At 42.1% G+C, this 23,266-nt stretch overlaps 1 protein-coding gene across 1 annotated transcript; it reads right to left on the bottom strand.

The window, feature by feature from the left end:
• Positions 1-1,545: 1,545 nt before the first annotated feature.
• Positions 1,546-21,981, bottom strand: fgfr4 (fibroblast growth factor receptor 4). The gene is made up of 21 exons (XM_079648165.1): positions 21,347-21,981; positions 19,054-19,258; positions 15,403-15,575; positions 14,747-14,897; positions 14,594-14,644; positions 13,328-13,597; positions 12,789-12,878; positions 12,530-12,696; positions 12,284-12,407; positions 11,261-11,451; positions 10,352-10,490; positions 9,754-9,947; positions 9,035-9,180; positions 8,586-8,707; positions 8,385-8,495; positions 7,483-7,673; positions 5,438-5,560; positions 4,922-4,992; positions 4,633-4,770; positions 4,286-4,391; positions 1,546-3,955 (listed from the first exon to the last, which is right to left on the bottom strand). The coding sequence occupies exons 2-21, from the start codon at positions 19,139-19,141 to the stop codon at positions 3,779-3,781; spliced, it is 2,823 nt and encodes a 940-aa protein (XP_079504291.1). The 5' UTR covers positions 19,142-19,258; positions 21,347-21,981; the 3' UTR covers positions 1,546-3,778.
• Between the last annotated feature and the right edge of the window lie 1,285 nt (positions 21,982-23,266).

The following is a 23,266-nucleotide window of genomic DNA, read 5'->3' as shown; positions in this document are numbered from 1 at the left end:
GCCCTCTCCTCCCTCCTCTTGACCTCTGACCTTCCTCTCTTCATTCTCCGTCTCTCCGTCTCTGTCTTTCATCTTCCTCACACTCGTTTCTCTTTCAGTCTGAAGCCGCTGGCCACCTTTTCTACATTTGTCTTTTATTTGGCTGAATGAAAAAACATCTTGACGCACTTTTTAGTGTTGCAAGATCAAATGGAAATATAAATATAAAAACACATTTCAAAGTTGTAATAGGTTTGCTTTCATATCTTCGATGTAGGAAATACGTTTTGAAACTTCATATATAACGAGGGAGCATTTTAACATTCAAATTCTGCATCGCTTGTTTTACTTTTTTTCACTTCTAGTCATTCTGTTAAAAGACGGTATTTACGTACAGTGCAGATCAAGTTTAGGCTAAAAGAAATTAACAAGGATTTGTACAAAGTAGATTAAGATTCCAGTCCTGGCTGCGTTTCATTGTTTCTGACTTTGATCCAAACAACTCCAATAACTCCCGAGTGCTGTTATTGAAAAGATGCATTCATTTCCAAAATGCACATGTTTTATATAACAAAATGTTCAATTTCAATCCATATTTGTTGGCTTTAACCCTCCTATTGTCTTCGTCCCCCCCCCCTTACTTTGGGGTCAAATTTGACCGGTCCTGTTTTAACTGCTCTTACATTAACACAAAAACCATTAATCATCACCACATTTCATTTAACACCCTTTCAAACTGTAAATATTGTATCAGACTACTGGTATACATGAAAAATGCAGTATGTATACAAAGAATAGACACTTAACATGTATTGCATGTGCCAGGTGTGATTCAGGTGGGGGGATGGGCACATAAGAGCGGGAAATGTATCTAATAGTTGTGTGTGTGTGTGTGTGTGTGTGTGTGTGTGTGTGTGTGTGTGTGTGTGTGTGTGTGTGTGTGTGTGTGTGTGTGTGTGTGTGTGTGTGTGTGTGTGTGTGTGTGTGTGTGTGTGTGTGTGTGTGTGTGTGTGTGTGTGTGTGTGTGTGTGTGTGTGTGTGTGTGTGTGTGTGTGTGTGTGTGTGTGTGTGTGTGTGTGTGTGTGCGTGTGTGTTTTATCTGATCCGGATGGTTACTAATTCCTTTTCTTTATGGCGGCCATTTTTGACCGGGAACACCATGGCGTTACAAAATTGACTAAATCATCAAAAACTCAATGAAAGTGGTGATCAGCAATTGTACATGTTCAAATGTCTACTGTGAAGGATATCATAAAGCTTTAATGCAATCCAATGTAAAACAAAAAAGTTATGATTGATGAAAGTAGTAAATCGGTCAGATTTGACCCGAACACAACAGGAGGGTTAAACATTTCAAAAATGTGACGTTTCACTGTAGTGCAAAAACAGTTTGTGCTCCTACTCGCTGCACACAAAGGGAGGCCCACACTGACAAGTTCAACTCATAAAGAAAGGTGATTTAATTAAATAGAGAACAATGTAATCCCTTTTACATTCATCTGGTATTGGTTAAAGGTTTCCAATGAAAACATGAGTGTAGCCAACATGACAAGGACAAAGAGTTGCTTTATTTTAAATTATACTTTATTTCATATAAAAACAAAACAATAAACAAATAAATTAGATATTTCTAAAATAATTCTCTTGAGGAAATGTTTAAGAACGCTGTGATTGTTTACAGTTTTTATCTGGGAGGAGAGCAGATAACTGGAATGTAAAGATGCAGATGTGTCCGGACACTTTGTGGTTATGCATGTGAAGAGCTTCATTCCAAAATGAGACACCAGATGATTGACAGCATGGAAAAAAAAAAAAAGAAACGAGAAGAGAAGATGCACAAATCCTTCATAGATGAAATGGTTGACTGGTTTCACAGACAGGACGATGATTAGATCAAGAAACGGGACCAGAGGGAAAACAGCTTGGGTGTAAAACAGCCACATATTAAACCAAAATCATTCCATAGTGTTCGGTCAATTCAAACAACGTCATCTCTTTTGTTAAAATCTCTTTCTCTCATTTTGTCTCAATGTTCAGATTTCGATGTCTTGGCTGTTTTACCCCACATGGGAATTTTCTGCAGCTGGTCCTGGTGGCAGATCTGAATTAAAATGTGTGTAATTTTGAAAGATGGTGGGCTGCTGTGGGGATACAGATAGGGGCTTTTTTAGGACAGAAGAGGATACATTACCATAATAAGAGCCTCTTCATTTGCACACAAGCCCCAGCTATCCCCACCACCACCTCCACCCCACAACAAAAAAAGCTCCCTCTGGTCCGCAGTCACACCCATTAATCCTGCAAAGCCTTCATTGTCCGCGCAGGCTGCGGACCTGAAGACCCCTCGCCAGCAGATTGGGAGGGTGAAGGGTTACCGCCAGACAAAGGAGGCTCCCTCCCCCTTCTCCTCTATTTGAAATCAATCACACTGGCTTTCACATTCAGTTCCCCCCCCCCAAAACCCTCCTCCTCCTTTAGACAGTGACAGTGGATTTGGGCTGAATCGTTGGTCCTCTTCTCAGGGTCTGGACACACTGTCTGTGACAATGGGAGCTGTTGTTGGAGGAAGCCCCACGTGATGTTGTCTCACAGTTTACGTGATTGTTCAATGATGTTGATGACCTTGGGGAATCTTTTTTTAAACGATGCATTCGAACATTTTTGGTGGTTTTCCTCCAACAACAGCAACAAGAAAGGACAATCCTTCTGGTATTCGACCACTGATGGCTGAAGTCAAAACAATTTACGGCCAAATGACAAATACAGGGTTTCATTCCAAAACGTAACAATCTTTTAAAGACTCAATCCATCATGTTTGACCACACATATTTGAGGTTTGAGCTGTCGAAATGTTTTGCTGAAGTAAAGAAATTTTTAACAGCATCAAATATTCTGGATTTTGGGGTGACTCCAATGTTTGAGTTGATGGGACAATTGGGTACAAATCTTTTTTCTGAATTGAATATTTTGGAATGAAACACGACAGCTGAGACAGGTTTGGCACTTGATTAAAATTCCTCTCTCCTTTCGCCCTCCAATAACCTTCATTTTTTGTGTCATCAAAATAATTTATAAAAGGCAATCGTCTTTTTTCTGCTGTTGATATTTACATACAATATTTTAATATTCTAATATATTCACAGGAAATCGTAAATTCAGGCACTTTGCTGCCGCTACAGCAACTTCTTAGCACAAGAGATCCTGAGATTTAAGACTGTTTTTTCTTTTTAAATAAGCAACACAAAAGTAAAATAATCTTATATAGAGAGATTTATATTTAACAATCACTTTCTTCTTTTTTTACCGTAGCAAAATAAATCTTTTTTTTGTTTGATAAAAATGTCTTTACCACCGAGCTTTCTCGCCTGGTTTTGGGTTGTGTGAGGAGGTCATTGTCCGTCACCTCTCTGAGGGAAACTTGATCAAAGAAAGCATTTCGAGGCGATTTTGTCTTCTTCTGTGGTGTTTAGTGCCGCAGTTTTCCAACGATAACAACTGTTCTTGTGCACAGTGCCAGAGCTGATAGTCCAAAGTACCACGTTTTGTTTGTCCTCTCTTTCTTTGCCCTCAATGAAACGTGTTCCTTCATCTTGTAATGACGCCTCAGTGCTCCGCGTGCATACATGTTTCTTTATGTGTGATGAGGCTCGTCTATATCTAAAGGCTTAATCTGGTGCCCTAATGGAGGTCCAAGGAAAACTTCATGAATATAAACTTTAACTTAACTTAGCTGAGGACCTCCAAGATGGCCGCCAGGGGATGTGTTGTAGTGTTCATGTCTTTGTGTGTGTGGGTGAGTTTATGTGAGCGTCTTCTTTATGTCTATCCGGTTGCGCACGTCTTGGTATCCCAGGAGGCAGGGATCGGTGGGCAAGGCATCATGGGTAAAAACAGAGTCGTTGTCAGAGGAGCAGGAGCTGGACGTGTCCTCGCACGACGGGGAATACTGCTCGAAGGGCGTCGACAGGTCCAAGTACTGAGAGAGGAAAGCATGGTCAGGCATTAGAGACATGTTGGTGAACAGAGGGAAAGCAGCTATGTGTATAGAACAGGAAACAGCTTCTCAAAGGCGTTTCATTTCATGCTCAGTTGCTGCATGAATAGTTGAATCGTCTGCATGCTGCTCTGAAATGTTAACAATCTGAACAACGCGGGCGAAACACTTTATTTTTCTCTCTCGTAATGAAGACATCTGGACAGCAGATTGCTTAAGAGAGGATGTGTGTGCGACTTCACGAGTGCATATATGAGCCTGTGAGTTTTTGTTTCATAGGAGGGTATAGGTATAGAGTATTATGTCACTCACCTCGTCAGAGATGGACAGCAGCACTTTGTCCAGCTCCTCCACCAGCTGTTTGAAGGTCGGCCTCTGGGTGGGAACCGCATGCCAGCACTCTCGCATCATCATGTAGCTACAGGGGAGAAAAACAACAACAGAAATGAGTTATACGATCTACAAATGTAGTCTCTAAGTGCCTTTAAAACATGCTGCTTTGATTCCAAGAAATGACAAGCTTTGATGAGCAAATGCTTGGGTGAGGGTGGAGCTCATGAAATGGTATGTAAGCTGTTTCTTTTTGAACCGATGGGAACACCACTCCCTGGCTGCTGTGAGCAAAACAACATCTCACATAGACAAAAGTTCCTGCTTACAGTTCATGTGTGCAGTTGGAGGGTTTGTCCATGCGGTGTCCTTCCTTCAGCAGCTTGAAGAGTTCCTCGACGGGGATACCGGGGTACGGAGAGCCACCTAGCGTGAAGATCTCCCACATTAACACGCCAAAAGACCACCTGAGCACAAACAGTGTTTAGAAAGACAACAAGCTCAGACATCATTTGAAGGTAAACAACTTTGATGATTTGATGAGTACAGTTCGATGAGGTTTGACAAGACAAATACGTCTTCCCATGAAGCAGTTCATTTTGTGTGTATCAGACTTACACGTCGCTCTGGTGTGTGTAAACTCTGTCAAACAAAGCCTCGGGTGCCATCCATTTCACCGGCAGACGTCCCTGTAAAACACATGTACATGTTAACACCAGACCACAACAACTCTGACTTATTGCTTTTCTGTCTCACTGTTAAAAAAATATGTTTTCCTCTCACAGTCCTTCCCCTCCTCCCTCCTTCTCTTTCCTCTTTCTCTTATTAAGTCTCATTACGCTTGCTGCCAATCAGAGGGAAACATCAGGCATCTGCCTTTAGGGACATTAAAGCTTGAAAGGAACCCTTTTTTATTGCATGCTTTTAAAAATGTGTTATCCCAAACAGCATGCTTCGAACCTTTTCCCTTTAGCAAAGCACACAAATAAAATGTATTTGATCCAATAACAATAATATGATATTACAAGAGAGTCCTTTAGCTGTACTCTTTCTCTCACGACTGGAAATCAAAACATTTTTACTGGAAAGCTACAGGAGTGAAGAAGTCGATCCAGTCCTGAAAACCTCACTCACGTTGGTGGTTTTCTTGTAGTAGTCGATCTGGTGGACTCCTCTGGCCAGGCCGAAGTCAGCGATTTTCATCACGTTGTCCTCCGTCACCAGAACGTTCCTGGCTGCCAGATCTCTGTGGATGCACTGCGGGGAGAGAAGAGAGAGAATTAACACAAACCCTTAAAAAAGAGCTTAAGGCCAACTGCTGGGTCTCAGATTATAAGATTAACATTTAGTTTAAACGGTGCTGCTTAATGGGCTCAGAGATTTCATTTCTGCTTTGGAAAGTCATTTGTGTTAAGTTTGTTGCTTCTTGTTTACAAATGTCTACATTTTAAATCCTATCAGACCAAGAACTCTTCTTCATTATGGAAGCGTTCACATTCATATGCTGTTTGTTTGACACCGGTGACACGACATGTTCTCGTCTGCGGTTTCGGGAAGTCGTGTAAAAACATGGAGGTGTGGGAGTTAGGAATTATTCACTGCAGTTTTTCTCCCAAAATGAAAAGACTCAGCAGTTTAAAGTCAACACGCAGCGCCTCATTTTAGTTTCAAAATTAAAATGTCTTTATATAGAAACCCGGGAGTTTGAAATAAAAACAAACCTTCTCGGAGGAGGAAAAAAGAACGGCTCTGTTTGCCCACATTGAATGGATGTCATTAAGTTTATTTTGGTTTTCATTCGAAATAGACGTGGGATTTGTGGGGGACGAGCGAAATAAGCCAGTCTCGGTTTGTGGGTCTCCCCATAATGGAGGGTTAGTTTCAGTCTCCTGCATTCTTAGGAGGCCGTAGAGCCAGAAACCCGATGCCTGCACCCAGACGACGGCTCTGCTGCTGTTTGCTAACAGATTTATGGCAGCGCTAAAAAGGACAAAGCACTGAGACTGAGGGACGGACAGATGGATGGAGAAGAGTAAACAGGACTGGTTTTCTGTTCAGGAATGCCTGTCTGAGACACCGGCTGGCACACAAAGAGACGTGTTGATAAGAAACACACAGACAGAGTGCATGCTGGGAAAATGAAAGGAATAGAAACATGGGGGGTTGGGATGGAAAGAAAAGAAAGAAAGAGGGGAGAGGGGGGGGGGGAGGCTAGTGGGGATATCCATCTGAAGGCCAAGTGCGCAAATCACAGAGGAACATGAACTCAACCCTAATCCCAAATCAAACGATTGGAAATGAAAGGCTCTTTAGGACTTGGACAGCTCATTCATTTTGCTATCCTGCTTTTGTGTGCCTTCAAATCTTTTGTTTGTTTGTTGTATCTGTCAGGATTTTACATTTAATCCTCGTAACACTCCTTAGAAGGTTTGGCTTTTTTTACTTGAAGAGCGTCTTCTTTGATTAATCGTCAGTCAAAATGTCTGTATTTTAACTTGTTGCCGGTCAATCAATCGTATAGCTGTCACTAAATCTTGGTTTCCTGACACGCATTTCCAACTTTTGATGAAAAGGACAGAAACTATTAATAAGCTCTGGCCTCAAGAATTCAATGTGTAAGACATGTATAACTAAACCACCTAAATGAAAGGGTTTGAGCCAGTTGCCCTTTGCTTATAGAAAAAGAACGGAGAAAAGATTTACAGCATGTAACTGCTTTTTCTACTTCAAGTTATTTCCTCATGAAATGTAATCTATTGTGTTTTAAAATGTTTTGACATCATGGATGAGAGTTTTTCAGTCTGTGGCTATAAGTAGGGTTTTATTGTTTCATGCTTTTACATTTGTTTTTTTGTCCTGTCGGTTTTGTCTAAATGTATTTAGAGGCGTGTGGCGCAGTGGATAGAGTGTTGGTGTTCGGATCAAGGTGAGCACGGGTTCAAACCCCACTGCAGTCAGCATGTCGTTGTGTCCCTGAGACACTTCACCCCAAATTGCTCCTGTGGGGATTGCCCACAGTATTGAGTATGTAAGTCGCTTTGGATAAAAGTGTCTAACATGTAATGTATGCTGCTTTTTATATATGTATTGATGTACAGCACTGTGGTCAACTCTGTGATTTTTAAATGTGCTATATAAATAAAGTTGGATTGCATCGGTTGGCTGAAAAGTGAGCGTACCCTTTTTGACGCCAGGTACTCCATCCCTCGGGCCACCTGGTAGGCGCAGGACAGCAGGTCTTTGAAGGTGAGCTGCTCTTCAGGCACCTTGGTCACATCAAAGGTGTAGTCCATGCCCGGGGGTCTCCTCGCCCGCAGGTACTCCCTCAGACTGCCTTTAGAGGCGTACTCCACCAGCACATACAGAGGGCCTGAGGGGGGAAACACACACAGGATGAAGGTTGTTTCTATTGTTGGTCTGGCCTGGAGGTATGGGACCACCATCGTTGAACCACTTACTAAATTAGTTGAGATTTCGAATAACAAGGAGCCTTTGTTGAAGGACAGGCCGATTAAGTTTATTCAAAGGTCCCCTATTATACTGTTTTTCATCAATATATTATAGGTCTCAGATATATACAAAACATGTCTCTGAAGTGTTTGGCTCCAAACACCAAACAGATCATTGCAGCATTACCCATAATCCCCTCTGTTTCAGCCCTGTTCCCAAAGTGCTGATTCTCTGTCTGTTACTTTAGATGAAAATAAGGAGCCCCTCCCCACGCCCCTCTGAGAGAGATTTGGTTAAAAAGAACACAATGGAGATCTAGGAGGAGATTCAGGTGATAAGGTGTGTGTGTGGGGGGGGGGGTTACCTTGGATGGTGATTGGCTAATGGTTACACAAGCCAAAACATCGTTATGACATCATAAAGTGGCCAAAATCTGATCAGCTCATTTTCAGACAGGTTTTTATAGAAATGGATCAGGACAAAAAGAGAGAGAATCTTTTTTCCTGAAACTTTCAGAATCTCGAGGGGACACATGTTGATGTAGAAGAGACATGAAGAAGAGGGGACACATGTTGATGTAGAAGAGACATGGAGAAGAGGGGACACATGTTGATGTAGAAGAGACACTCACCATCCTGTGTGCAGACTCCAAGCAGATTGATGATGTTCTTGTGTTTGTCCATCACCTTCATCAGCTCCATCTCCGAGATCAGGTCTGCAAGGTCTTTGTCAGTGGCGTCGTCTTTAGGAAAAAACGTACTTTATTTAGAAAACAAAGCAGACCAAAACGAATCTTTCGAGGCATTGTTGACTCTCTATCATCTCTTCTTACCTTTGAGCATCTTAACCGCCACAGTTGAGGCGGGATCCGGAGAGTCCTTGTTGATGCCGTAAGCATCGGCTCTGACCACCTGACCAAAGCAGCCTTCTCCTAGAGGTTTACCCAACGTTAAACTAGAGAGAGAAAGAGAGAAAGTTAGCAAAAATAAGTATGTCCAAATGAAAACTGTACAAATCCATAATTTGGGGCTCTGGTTTCTTAAAACATAGGTTGGGTTGAGCCAGAAATGGGCTGCGGGCTCGTTTCTTTTTAGGTCTTTTTAGAGCAACAATGTTTAAATGACTCCCAGAAGCCAGACTAAACTCAGGGTAGAAATAATCTCTATTTGCAGCAACTTTAAAGTAAACTATGTCAACACATCTCTTTTTTTACCATCATTTCGAACGTAAGAGTGTAATGTATTTGCAGATGAGGACAGAAATGACTTTCAGATAACTTACTTCTCTCTGGGGAACTCCCAGACGGGGTCGTAGGGCAACTCAAACTCCATGACTCCAGCGAGCATCGGAGAGCAGCTGGACGAGAGGCGAGCGACCCTCATCAGAGACGCACTGGACTTCCCCGATGAGTTAGAGTCCACCGAGTACTGAAGGCAGAAATACAGAAGCAGTTTAGCTATCTGAACTTACAGGAAAGTTTCAAGTGTGGCAAATCTGAAGAGCTTTGGAAGACCCTTCGAGGATACTTTAAAGCAAACCCCAAGCTTTAAGTTAAAGTCCACAACTTTCTAAAGTTAAAGAAGACATACTTTAAGTTCCCATATTCTTTTATTCTTTATTAGGATTTCCATTAGCACTAGCATGAGCATTGGCTATTCTTCATGGGGTCATCACACACACAAAACATACATAAACATACATGAAACAAAAAATAAAAAACAGCTCATAATTTCATGCAACTTACAGTGCTATATGAAGTGAAAACTAAAATAGTCATCCAGTTTTAGCCATCATAAATACAAATAATTATACATAATAATACATACTTACCCACAGGCACAGTTCAATTATACTTTATAATACTGAGATACTTTTTTTGCGACCTTTTGAAATGTGCTTGAGACTTTTCCTGAAAGATCTGGGCCGGTAAAGATTTCCAGCTGACCATGGCCCTGTACTGTACATGACTGTTTTCTGTCCCATAATGCATAGCTTCGTACCTGTCTGCGAAGAGGAAACTTGGAGAGCTTCTGGACGGGAAGTGCGTCAAACGGCTCCCTTCTGGGGTGAACCTGCATTCGACACAACACCACGATGACGATGGCCATGATGAGAGCCAGGAAACCACAGGCGTAGATGATGATGTCGGTGTACTTGGTCTCCATGGTGTCCAGAGCGTCTGCTGCTTCCTCCTCTGTAGGAAGAGGGGGACAAGTTTAACAAAAACATTTCTTCGCCTATTCAGTTTTCCAACGCTCACGGAATATCTTGCTGCCAATTGAGAGGTGGTCAGCTTTTGTTTATTAAAGTCAAAGTCAATTTTATTGTCAATCTTTCAGTTTGTGTGTACAGACAGAGAGAGAGAAATTCCGTTCCCCACAATCCCGAATGCAATAACAAAGATATATAAAAATATGTATATACCTATATATATATATATATATATATATACCGGTATATATATATACACAATCAACAGACACATTTAGACCACATTGCAATACTTTTTTGAAAAAGCAACAGGGAAAATAATCAAGCAATAAAGTCTGTTCTTTTCATTTCACTACTGAATCTCATAGGTTTGAATTTGTTCTTTACCTGAAAGGACGACGAGCCAGGCGGACTGGTGAGCAAATCCAATTGAATTTCCAGCCAGACACGTGTATTCTCCTGCATCCTCCATGGTGACTTTAGCCAGGTAGAGCACTTCCACCTCGGACATGTTCAGACTGCCGGTCTGCACACACGAAGAAAAGAGACACACAACAGTGAGTACAACACAATACAATACAGAGGGGCCACATTTTAAACACGGTATTGCCAAAGCATTCCGCACAAGGCGTTATAACAGAACAAAACAAAAAGAAACATAAATGTCAACAATACGTGTGGCACAACAGCATAACACAAAACATACTTCACATGCCAACGACGTGCAAAAAAAGGAAATATATATATATATATATAAAAATTGTGTGTGAGTAAGATAAAATAAGAAAAGATAATATAGTACTTTATTCATCCGGAAAGAAATAGTTGTGCCAGAGTTACAAAAATACAATAAACACAGCAGCACAATAATAATACAACTGTACACTAACAGTGCCGTAAAAAGAGCAATTCAATAACTACCGGAAACATAGATGGTCACATAATTAATGTTAGTATTTAGTAGTGCAAAAACCGTAGTGGTAGTTACGTAATTGCACGTTATTTATCGCACATTATTAATAATAATAATAATAATAATATTGCGCATGTTATATAGCAGAGTGTTTTGTAATGATGGAAATTGTGTTTATATTGTACATAGTGGAGTTTCTCAGTTCCCTGAAGGGTGAAGAGTTATATAGTACAACAATCATACCATAAAACCTAACCTTAACCCTAACCCTCAATTTCACTAGAGGAGTTTACTGTTGTAGCTCAAACAAGCCGGTTCCAGCAGGTCTTTTGAATAGGGATCAGAACTTTAACGTAATTTAAGTTAAGCTAAGCTTCACCCACCTTGAGGACTCGAACGTAGGGCGTCCCATCTGAACCGTAGCGGCTGCCGTTCCTCTCGATGTGTTTGAGCCACTGGATGTGAGGCTGGGCGTCGCTGTAGACCTTGCAGTGGAACTGGACGTCGCTGCCCACCACCGCTGTGGTGTTGGCGGGGAGACCGGCCTGCAGGATGGGTCTGTGGGGGGAACGCTCTGGAGAGGAGAAGTCAAAGGAGAGGTTAGCAAAGTGGGCAAAGAGGAAAGGTGGCATTGGCCTTTTTTCTCAGGACCACATTTCAAAGGTTATTTGGGGACATGGAGAGGGAGATTTTACTGATCTGACAAATATTGTTTGATACATTCCGTTTTCACTAAGAGTCCATTATCCAATCATAGGAAGCTGTGGCTAAGTTATCCAGATATTTGACGGTTTAACAGCCGACAAACGGTATGCTTTGCAAACAAATGTCTGAAGAAATGCCCAGCAGCTGTCACTGTCACATATAATGTGTTTTCATGCTGGCATTGAAAAGCAGGAAATGAAATCTGGGATGAAAATCGGTTCCATTAGTGTGGCTCTTTGTCAGCTGGTTGCCAGGCTCTCTTTGATCTGTGGTTACTCTCGCTCTCTGATCTCGTTAGTTGTCTCGTTAGTCTTCAACGAGACGGAAACTGACCCTGTGGCGGACTGACAGCGAACAAATGAACAAACAAACCGCAGCCCTTCTCAATCTGCTGTCACAGGTCAGGGAGAAAACTGGTGTGGACGCCCGATCCTCCACATCCGGCCCAGGAGCCCCTGTCACGTCCAATTATCCCCTCCCTCAAAACTGAAGGCTTTTATTTGTAGGCACGACATTTGTCCACAAGTGCTGACAGAGACCTACAAACTCATGCCTTTGGTGCTGGGAATATTGTCAGCTAGATCACAAAGCACTCAACAGAAACGTTTTCAGTTTTGCCAAATTGGATAATTCAACCCAAATGCATGACATTTATATTTTGCACACATTCTGTAGACAACACTACATTATCTGTTCCTTACCGAGGACATCGAGAACGTAGCTGTGAGTGATGGATCCATATTTGTTGTCCACCATGCAGGTGTAGTTTCCTCTGTCTGAAGGCACCACACTCTCCATCACAAGGCTCCAGTGCTGGTGTCTCAGCTAGCCAAAGAAACACCAAACATAATACATCAGCACCAATGGATACTCAGTCTTTACAATAACTCCAATGAACACTGCTGTCATTCATCTTGATTGATCAGATGGTAGGTAACCATCCTCACCTTGATGCCCCCGATGCGGTGCTCGCCTCTAAACTCTCGTCCGTTTTTGAGCCAGCGGATGCTCGGCAAGGGGCTTCCCATAGCCGGGCAACGAAACTTCACCGTGTTTCCTGCAGGAACAGCGTACAGCTTCTTCTCCATGCGCTGGGTGTGGGTCCAATAGGGACCTACATGGACAGAGACATGCCGTTAGTAAGAGAGTGCTCTGATGAAGCCTGGTGGTTGTACCAATCCTTCAAAATCATCAACAACAACTCACCTCTTGAGATGTAAACCTGGTCGTTTTCGATCTCAGCTGATGAGTCCTCCAGATCATTGTCTTCATCGTCATCCCCTGACCCCATAGAGTCTGGAAACAAAGAAGGCAATGGAAATAATTGTTTATCCTTGTTTGATAAAGAAATGGTTCTTGCGGTCCAACAACTCCGAGTTGATTCATTCAAAAAAGCTTGTTTGGTCAAACTAACTTTCCAAAGCCCTCTGATATTCAGTTAACAAACATATAGGTTTAAGGAAGCAGCAAATGATTTCCTTTAAGAAAAGTGCTCCAGTGAATTGAGTTTTCATTTCTGCATTAAAACTGGCTTTCAACAATTAACATTGTTTTCAAATAGTTGGCTATGAAGTTCTTTCTGATAAACGAACCAATTAATCGTCTTGTTTCTGCTAAAATGTTACGTTTTGCAGCTATATTGGTGGTCCTTGTTTTCTTTCCTTATATTCCCTTCCCCTTGTTTTTAAGTTAACATCAAATGCTAATCTTAATGCTGTCATTGTGTACTGTGTGAGTGTCCTTACCTGCCACAGTGATGGTGAAGTTCCTCACGGGCTCTTTGGTTCCCCGGAGAACACAGACATAAACGCCAGAGTCCTCATACGTGACGTCTGTGATCTCCATGATGGTGCCTCGGATCTGGCAGCGAGGCGTGGCCTGAACTCGGACCCCCTCCCTGTACCATGTGACCGCCATGCCGGGCCGGGTGCTCGCATCGCAGCGCAGCTTCAGGACGTTTCCCGGATCGATCAGAAGATGCTCGGTGGTGTCCTCACTCAGGTCCTCAATAACATCTGTTTCAACCAAAGAAAGCCGAGGTGTTAGCGTGCAGCCATTTTCCTTTTCCCTGTTAGTGCACCAGGTTTGTTTTTGCCTTTCTCTCTTAAATGTTCTTTAACTCATTCACACCACTCAGGCCAGTCAGCAGGTTATTTATTCATCTCCCCTCTCAAGCAAGTATCCGCCCCCTCAACTTTGACCTTCAACACTTCAACCCTATTATCTCCTCTCACACACACACACACACACACACACACACACACACACACACACACACACACACACACACACACACACACACACACACACACACACACACACACACACACACACACACACACACACACACACACACACACACACACACACAATGACATTACCATAGAGACCATGAGGCCTGAGCCACCCAACACACCCCCTCCTCCTCTTTTTCTTTTTGTTCCCCTGTGGATTATTGTGGGACTCAGAGCGATCTAGCTAACACAGCAATCTTCCCCGCCCCCCAAAAGAAGAAGAAGAAGAAGAAGAAAGGGGGACGAGAGGCTAATGAACATGTTGCACCGTGACAGAGGACGGAGAGTAAATCTGAGGGGCGGTGAAGGTTCACTGGAGATCTAAGTGAGGAGATCATCTCGGCCTGGGGAGGAGGACGAGCCCACACAGATGGCCGCCATACCATCTATAACTGTATACATAACAGTCTGTGCTGCACTTCCTGGGTTTACAAACTGAAATCAAACATCTCTGTCAGTTCTTACGCTACTCATTCAAGACCTTGGCTCGCAGTCAACAGAATGATTGCAACTAAACTTTGTGATTCTCCACAAAACAACCTTTTATAATATGTTTCTTAAAGCTCTTAATGTCATTCATTTCGGTAAAGCACTTTGAATTGCCTTGTGTTGAAAGGCGTCGTATAAATACACTTGCCTTGCCTTTCCTATACTGATATTTTTGGATTCAAAACATTTACATTTGCAACTTTCTCCAGTGTGAGAATGTGAAGTTACCTGATGGGATTTCAGCCACAGTCAAGTCCTCAGTTTTAGAAAGGATGATACCTGGAGATAAGAAGATGTAAGGTGAGCATATAGCGTGATGCTTGGTCTTGATAGATGCTATAAGGTCTAAGGTCATATAAGGTATGCTTGAAAATGGGTTACCAGGCAGGACGTCCAGCCACGCCGCCTGCATGGCCTGCACTGTCTGTCCTGCATGAGATCCTTCAGCCATGCAGAGGTACTCTCCTGCATCCTCCAGAGTGATGTTGGACAGGTGAAAAGTGTTCACCTTCGATGCATTGATCTGCAAAGGCTGCATGGAGAAGAGATCATTTAATATCTTATGTCCAATGTGGGGAAAATACTGAATGTCCTCTTCCAATATCAGAGTACACATGATAACAAAGGTATCCCAACTGTAGCTGTGAACATGACAGGATGTCTGATTACCTAGAAGACCATCAGGACTGTGTTAGGCATATGATAGCTATCTGACGTGGAGCTAATCTGAAGTAAACATTAAATACTGCTTTATATTCCTCCATCTTGTGACTGTGTGAGAATTTAGAGATTTAGAGAAAAAGACAGAATTTTTTGATTTTGAGAAAAAGTCAGAATTTTGAGGAAGAATTCAGCATTTTGAGAAAAAACTGTTCAGGAACTAGTTGATGCTCTGTATGTGATGGCTACTTACATTCTGGAAAGGATCACAAATACATGGATCCTGAGATTCAAGCTCAAGCCGGGGACCAGTGATATTTTTCTAACGTCCAATATGATGAGGACAGAACACATTTATTGTTTGCAGTTGTTCTCACCGTTAGAGCCCTGAGAGTAGGCGTTACGCTCTCGCTGACCTCCGCCTTCAGCCACTGCACCTTGGTGGACGCCGGCCGGTGGATTTTACACACCAGCTTCGCCTGACCGCCCACCACAGCTGTAGTGTTTTCTGGGTAACCTGGGTTAATCAGAGGCCTGGAAACCTGCAGACCTGGAAGAAAAACAAGGAGACATTTAGACAAATCTGTCTTAATATTGTGGAAGAATATGTTTTTTGTTCCATGGTTGACTTTAAAGGCATGAGAGAACTTTTCCTCTGAATATATGCATTGGCCTTAATAAGAGAAAGATCCCCACAATGACCCAAAGTGGAGTCTTCAGTGGAGCTTTGTGCATTGCAGAAGTGAGGTAAAGCGTGGCGTGACTAGAGCATTTGTCCTACAAGTTTTCAAAACGTTCTTTACCCGAGAAATACCGGTCCAGGAGTCATGTAATGCCACAGAAAGAAATGTGTTTTATTAACCTGCTACAAAACCTCCTTAGTCTGAACTGGCTCTGAGTAAAAAGGACAAAAATGGTCAGATGACACCAGAGGTCTCAGTTTACCTCTGAAAGGTCCCGCAACAGAAGCACACCATGTTCCTTAACAACCGCTGTCATTGAATGCCACTAGGAGCTGGTGATAGAGTGCCCTGATAACCCAGCTACTATCGTGTCACCATCAGCCACAGTGCCATCCATTCACTGGGTCACTCGTCCATTTATGTGCTCGCCCACTCACTTGTTGGAGCATATGCGCGCCCTGGCTGCTCAGTCACTCAGAACGAGCAATTTTCCGGGGCAATTTTCTGTCTGATTGCTTCCTGCGAGCGCTTAGTGAAAAGGCAATCTGTTCGCTTGTCAGGAGTGAAGTGCTACCCAGAGTACATGTGGACATAAAACTTTCAGGAGCACACACACATGGTGGTTGTAAGTGGAAAATCCAAAACGCTGATTGGTTGAAGCAGCCAAAAGGACGGCAAATGAAAATGGATATATATATATATTGTAAAAGAAACGACTATGTCCTCAACGTATTAATAGAAGGAGATCCCAAAAAGCCACATATTTTATTCTAATGGAGCAAACACAGTAAATCAGTGGACAATAAATCACAGCACACACACACACTTACAGCCATGCTAATGAACTTGCAGAGATAGGGACTCTGCCCTGGAGTTGAACTCGCAGCAGAGTGTGAATTGTCACCCAGAGGCGAGAGGGCAAACAAACACAACACAACACAACACAGCACAACACAAACAAACCGCCCATCGGCTACAATGAGGAGTCTCATGCCCTGAGCAGAGCAGCAGATATAACTGCAGAGCTGCAAATCCTCTCAAAAATAAACATTTGATGCTGCTCCTTAAGCTGGAGAGTTACTGAAGTGGCGTGCAATGAGGTCAGTTTGCAGCTTTAATCTTAAGAAGCTGGGATCGTTCTTTATTTGAAGCCTAGGCCATTAAAACATTTAATAAAAAAGACTCTTCACAGAAGCACTTAAAAAGGTTTAGCTTATTTCAAACCAATGCAAAAACACTTACAATGGTTCTGCCTAATAGCAAGTAAAGCAGTTTGAGGACTAATGCTGATGTGAGGTTTATCTACACGGTTAATTGTTTAAGAAAATGGTTGAACCAGCCAAAGATTATAGTTCCCATCCATCCGTTAAACTTTGCCATCATCCATGTACAATTCTATAATTTGTATTTTTGTTTGGATTACGGTCCTCCAACGTTTACGGCTGTACTTGTTCTATAATCTGTTATGATGTGAAAACATGACTGAAAATACTTTTTTTATCGAGTGGGACAGGGGAAAAACATAGGACAAGTCTGATCCCTGCATTTAGCAGTATGCGGTTAGTAACATTAGATGTATAATTATATTTAGCAACATGACAGAAACGCCCAGGGGCTAAGAATACTTTAAAAGATCAATGAAAGCTTTGTCAGATGAAAAAAAAGGACGTTTCTCTTTCATTATTCCTTCATCTTCATCATAAATGTGAACTTTTCTGCATTAAATTCCTCCAGAGGAGATCTTCCCTGTCAGGAGCAGTGCATTGTGGGTACCCCTGACCCCTCACCACCTCTCCTCAGCTGGACTTCTTCTCTTGTCTCTTTAAACAGACATCAAGGGGAAGGGGGTTAATCTTCTTCTTTGATGCCATGTCTCCTGTCAGTTGTGATAATCATATTTACACTTTTCTCTCCGAGGCTTATCTCTTATCTAGAAAGGGACAACCCACAACTTTAAGAATTAAACAAAAGAGACAAATCCTGATCATTTAATGGATCGCTTATCAAAACTTTTTAATTCGGAAATCCAGGACTTCACAGATGTTTAATGTGGCCCATGTTGTGCTGCAATTGAATTATTATTTAACGACGCTGTAGAAAATGATGAGTGTTTACTGAATGTATTGATAATCCTGCGTTACACCGTCCTCTTGAGTCTGCCAAAGTACTTACAAGGAAGTTTGTTTTTGGAGAGTGTGTTTGTGCAATTTTTTTTACGACCTGAGGATCTTTCCATCATCAATCCCAGTTTGACTCTCCACTCATCTGTCTTGTTAATAAACCTGAGAGGTTCTTTTCGGCACATTATCGTCTGAAGAAGCAAGCCCCGACTGGCCTTTTGGGGCCCTGAAGTACAAAGTGGGGGCCACAGAGATGGAGGAGAGACAGTTACTGTGCTCCATGCCTCCGAGGCAACAAAACCCAATTCATCTTTCGTCGATCGACACACAAAAATGTCACCTCGTCCTTTAATCTGACTTAAAAAAGCATCTACCTCAAAGAGAAGGAGAAACAACTGAGGTTACTGATTGAATTGAACGAGTATACTGATTACAGCGTAACTCAATGGAAACATGCTAATGGAGCTGACAATGGCTGACTTATTGCATTGGCTTCTGTTTGTAAAGCATCAATGAGAAAGCCCCCCCCCCCCCCTCATGCTCTACAGCTGGCACACAGCCAGGCAGATTTACACATCCGAGCCTCAGGGCCTCGGACAGATCAGGTAGCTCAGTTTACGGCAGCAGAAAGAGAGCTTTTTTCCCTTCCTTCCTTCCTTCCTTTCTTCCTTCCTTCCTTCCTTCCTTCTGTCCTTTACTTTATTTATTTAATTTTAAACCTTTTATGCTCTTAACCTTTTATTTTTATTTTTTATATTGCCATATTTTATCCAATATGCTCCTTTAGATATCTTTTTACTTATTTTTCCTTATAGCTTTGTGAAGCACCTTGAGATGAAGTTTGTATTTAAAGTGTGCTATATAAATCAAATGTATTATTCCTTCCTTCCTTCCTTCCTTCCTTCCTTCCTTCCTTCCTTCCTTCCTTCCTTCCTTCCTTCCTTCCTTCCTTCCTTCCTCCATCCTAGACTCCACTGCTGCCTCTGTGTCATTGTTCCTGTCACCTTGACTTCCTCTGTGGTCATGGCTGCCAAGAAACTGACACTTTCTAAGAAGGGAGAGTGGATCGAAACCTCTGCAGATATATCCACACATATTATCTAACTTTTATGCAGCGTAAACCAGGAAAAGTAGGGAAGAAATCATCTGTAAAGCATCTTGAAATTATGTGATTCTACAAGGTTATATAGTTTCACACGCAGAATGAAATCAGCTAAGGTCTTACCTTTAGTCCTTCCTTCATCGATGACCCTGGCCGAGACTGTTTCCATCAAACAGAGCAGAAAAACCCAGAACGTGCAGACCCTCGCCATCTTCTTCACGTGTTTCTTCTTGTGTAAAAAGGTAGATATGTTTGTTGGAAGCCTGGAGTTGGCTTCAAACTCCGGTCCCTGGCATTGGAAACTTGAGAAAGTCTCTAAATCTGGATCCTGCAGACGCAAACAAACACAATGGGAGACGGTTATCTTCTGATCAGGGGAGAGCAGCTTAAGAGACACAAACTTCTCTGCTCATGTTTAAACCAGGTGGGAAGAAAACACAAACAAGTGTTCAGACAAACAGGGGAAAAGAGGCTGTTTTGACTGTGAGCAGCTGTATTCACAACCAGATGTCCTGCTAACTGTCCCGCTCGTCGGCCTCACATTGTCCAGGCTCTCCTGCGTCATGAATAAGGAGCAGGGCTGTTACCGCCTGTTGTTTGTCAGCATGGCCCTGTTCAGTCTGCCCCCCGATAATGGGCCCTTATTGGGAAAACACTTGAATCTTGCCAGGAAGCTGCAAAATCTGAAGGAGCAGCGGAGACATTCGACTGGCAGCTGATGAGAGACTTCAGGTGGAAACAGGTGACTGCTCACAGGAGCATCTCCTTTCTCTAAATCTGACTGCATATGATACTTTAAATCTAAGTGTACAATATCAAATTATAACTTCACGTAAGGTCTGTGCATAAATGGTCTGAAAAAGGTGAAAGGACTGTCCAAATGCAAAAGGAGATGTCTTCAGATCTCAGTTACGTCTCACTAACACTTCAAAAAAAAAATATATATATTTATTATTACAGAAGACAAAGAAAAGCAAAACAAACCTGACTTCCAATTTCTTAGGTTTATGATCTTGATTTGGCATTTTTGACTGAAAATGGCTTTTAAGTTTGTTGAAAGAAAACTCAAATCCTTTACTGTTCCAATTTTAAAATGGAAATGTAAATCTCCAATGCTTTTGAACTTAAATATATGCTTGACTTCTGAATGCATCAGTGATATTAAATAATCAAACCTCCTCATTTATGGAAGGAGAAAGTGAATACATGTCTTCCAATTTCCACAGATGAAAATTAATATGATTCCAATGCTGAAAATATTACCATGAAAATATTTTTTTTTATCTTATTTTAGTACAACACTGAAACCATGCATCCATTCTGACAACGTTTGAACACGAACACACTAAAGGAATAATGCAATGATTTTTCTGCTGCGAGTCAGCCCAAATGCGCACAGGCGCCAGACCATGGTGCACCCACACACACACACACACACACACACACACACACGCACACACACACACACACACACACACACACACACACACACACACACACACACACACACACACACACACACACACACACACACACACACACACACACACACCGTTTAAAGAACCAACCGGCTGAATGAAACGTATTCTTTCTCAATTAAGGACTGGAAAGAAACTTTTTCTCCTGCTGCTGCTAATTCTGCTGGCACGCTGCCTCGCAGCCAAAACACTCTCCTGTATTCTACTCTGCAGCCTGAAACACGCAGAGAGGGACGACCCTGTGTAGACTTTTATTTTGCATGTACTACATCTTTCTGTCACTTAAGTCACACTTAATAAATCCCTAATACTAGTCTCAATCAGTCCTTGTCGGTCACTATGCATGTGTCAATGCTGTCAGTGAATACATTCAATCAATTGAGCAGTGTGTGACACAAACTGGGATCTATGGATAAATAAAAGCTTTTGTTAATTGAAGGTTGGCTTTAAATACAGTTTTCTTATAGAATTATCAGATAAGGATTGCCATCATGAAAATGTAACACTTTATAGCAATTACACGAGTCCTTATTTAAATGATTTAAAAACAGAGCGAGTTCAAACTCAACCCTCTCCTCAGAAATAGTCCGTCTGAAAGGTTCAATGTCTAATTGCTGACTTGTTTGGATCTGTTCGCGTAGCAAAACAAGTTACAATCTGAAAGCAATCGTTTCGTTCTTGAAACCCCTGCTTAAAATGACAAAACGAGGATTTACAATGCAAATGAGCGATCCTGGTAGATAGACATTAAGCCTTCTTGTGCCCCATATCAAGACATTAACACCTTCTTTTAGGGGAAATCACTAAAGTAGAATTAACTCAGTTTAATAACAAGATGTAAGGCTTTAAACCATTGCATTTGAGTCTTTTAATCTGAATGTAACAACACCGGTAAAATGAATGAAACAGCAAATATCCAGCTGTCTGTTGTCACCCACCTTTCCTCCCGGTCTGTCCGCGCAGAGATGAGTGTACCGGGGGGAAATCACTCCTTGTCCCGGGCGATACGAGTGAATATTGAAATCCTCATTTGGAGTTATGTTATCGCCTTTCCCAAAAAGCAGTCTGTGAGCGCCTCTCGGCTGTTGTGTATCCGGCTGAAAAACGAGCTTATAAATCCATCAAAACAGCCCCCAGGAGCATGAACGACAGCTGCCTGGTGACCGGTGGAAGGAGCAGCGATCCCCTTGGGCAAAGTCCGTTTAGAGGGCTAAATCCATAGAGGGAGAGAAAACCAAACACGGAGCGAAAAAAGTGGATTCACGCGGGTACAAAAAAGTCCTCTTTTCGCTGTGATAATGTTGGAAAAGATCCAAGAGATGGCGAGAGATTGATAGAGGGTGATCGAGAGATTGATAGAGGGTGATCAAAACGTGTCCCCGTAGTTCACAGTCGCCTCTTGGTTAATTCTTTACGCGCGTCTTTTACGCAGCGCTCCTGCTAAACTCTCCTCTCCTGGGTGAGTGTATCCCGGTCAGATGCGAGGTTTCAAATGCTGAGCTGAGCCCCAGTCCGCTTCACTTGTACAGAGAGAGAGAGAGAGAGAGAGAGAGAGCCCTCCTACAGCACTGTGCTCTCTGGACGGCAGTCACAATAACAATGGTCTGAGAGCGGCCAGGGGAGGAGGAGGAGGGGGAGAGAGAGAGAGAGAGAGAGAGAGAGAGAGAGAGAGAGAGAGAGAGAGAGAGAGAGAGAGAGAGAGAGAGAGAGAGAGAGAGAGAGAGAGAGAGAGGGGAGGGGGGCGCTTCTGTTACCCCCTTGACTGAAAAACAGCCCCCATCCCTCCAAAGAGCTGGCGAATAAATCCCTTAGCCTCCTCTCACAGTGTGCTAACGTTTCTTGAATTAGAACTTTTACCGTATTATTTTTTGAGCAAAGTAAACTTTTTTTTTAAATCGTCCCTATACAGTCACTGAACGCGTGCCAAATGAACCACATACATCACTTCTGTTCTGGTCTCATAATTTATTGCGGGTTTATTGTCCTTTATGCAAACAGAACATTAAAGCGTCTCTTAGAAGATGCATTCAATTAAGTTGCTTTAGTGAGTGAATGCTGTGAATTGCCTGCGTGTTTTTAATTGCATCAGTAGAAAGAGCAGGAGGAGTAATCCCATTAGCTGCAGCAGAGAATCAAGATCAGCCCTGTTTTTATCAGCTTATAACACACTGAGCCTTATGTTAAAGCAAGACCCATGGGTAAAAACCATAGACTGTAAAAACCTAAAAACAAGTTATAATGGGGAATGACAGGAGTACGTTTTATTTGAATGATGCAGAAATCTAGTATGAGATCAGTATTCAGGTAATAAAGAGAAAACACCTGATATAGACAATAAAGTGATAAGAATGTGAACATCACATCACATCACTAACTCATTAACTTCTACTTTAGTTTCCCCAATTCACTTTAGTCTGCTGGAAATGTATCAAAACAGTTGAAAACAATGGACAGTGCATTTCAGTCGGTATCTCACCTACATAGATGTTTAATACTAAAACCATTAACATCACAGAAGCAAAAACAAACGATTGATAAGTAATTCTTTTTTTTTAGCTTTGTATGGACACCAAGTGTGGAGTTTCAGCAATGTTCTGTCAAAGACATCATCTTTTTATTAGTTTAAAATAAATACGATGTCTTTTTGAGGTTTTAATGTAATTAAATTAATTTTTTAATGTTTAGATTTATGAAATAAATGTGTTATTAATGTATGTCGATATTTCATTATGTAGCGGAAAACATGTTGTTTTTTATATTCAGAAGACAATTGTGTCTGTGTGTAGCATATTTCAACCCACCAAACACTATTGCGGTAGATCAGAGCTGCACGATTCAACTAATCGATCAAAAGTATA

Source organism: Notothenia rossii (genome assembly GCF_949606895.1).
Source record: "Notothenia rossii genome assembly, chromosome: 9".
In the NCBI taxonomy this organism is placed as follows: domain Eukaryota; kingdom Metazoa; phylum Chordata; class Actinopteri; order Perciformes; family Nototheniidae; genus Notothenia; species Notothenia rossii.
This window is presented reverse-complemented; position numbering and strand designations above follow the sequence as displayed.

Bases quoted from the DNA above. Each gene is read 5' to 3' on its own strand.
- fgfr4 (XM_079648165.1), bottom strand. From the start codon at position 19,141: ATGGCGAGGGTCTGCACGTTCTGGGTTTTTCTGCTCTGTTTGATGGAA. The intron at 15,576-19,053 runs GTAAGACCTTAG...TTTTTCTTCCAG, and splicing joins CGATGAAGGAAGGACTAAAG to GTCTGCAGGTTTCCAGGCCT. The intron at 8,708-9,034 runs GTAAGTTATCTG...TTCTCTCTCTAG, and splicing joins TGGGAGTTCCCCAGAGAGAA to TTTAACGTTGGGTAAACCTC.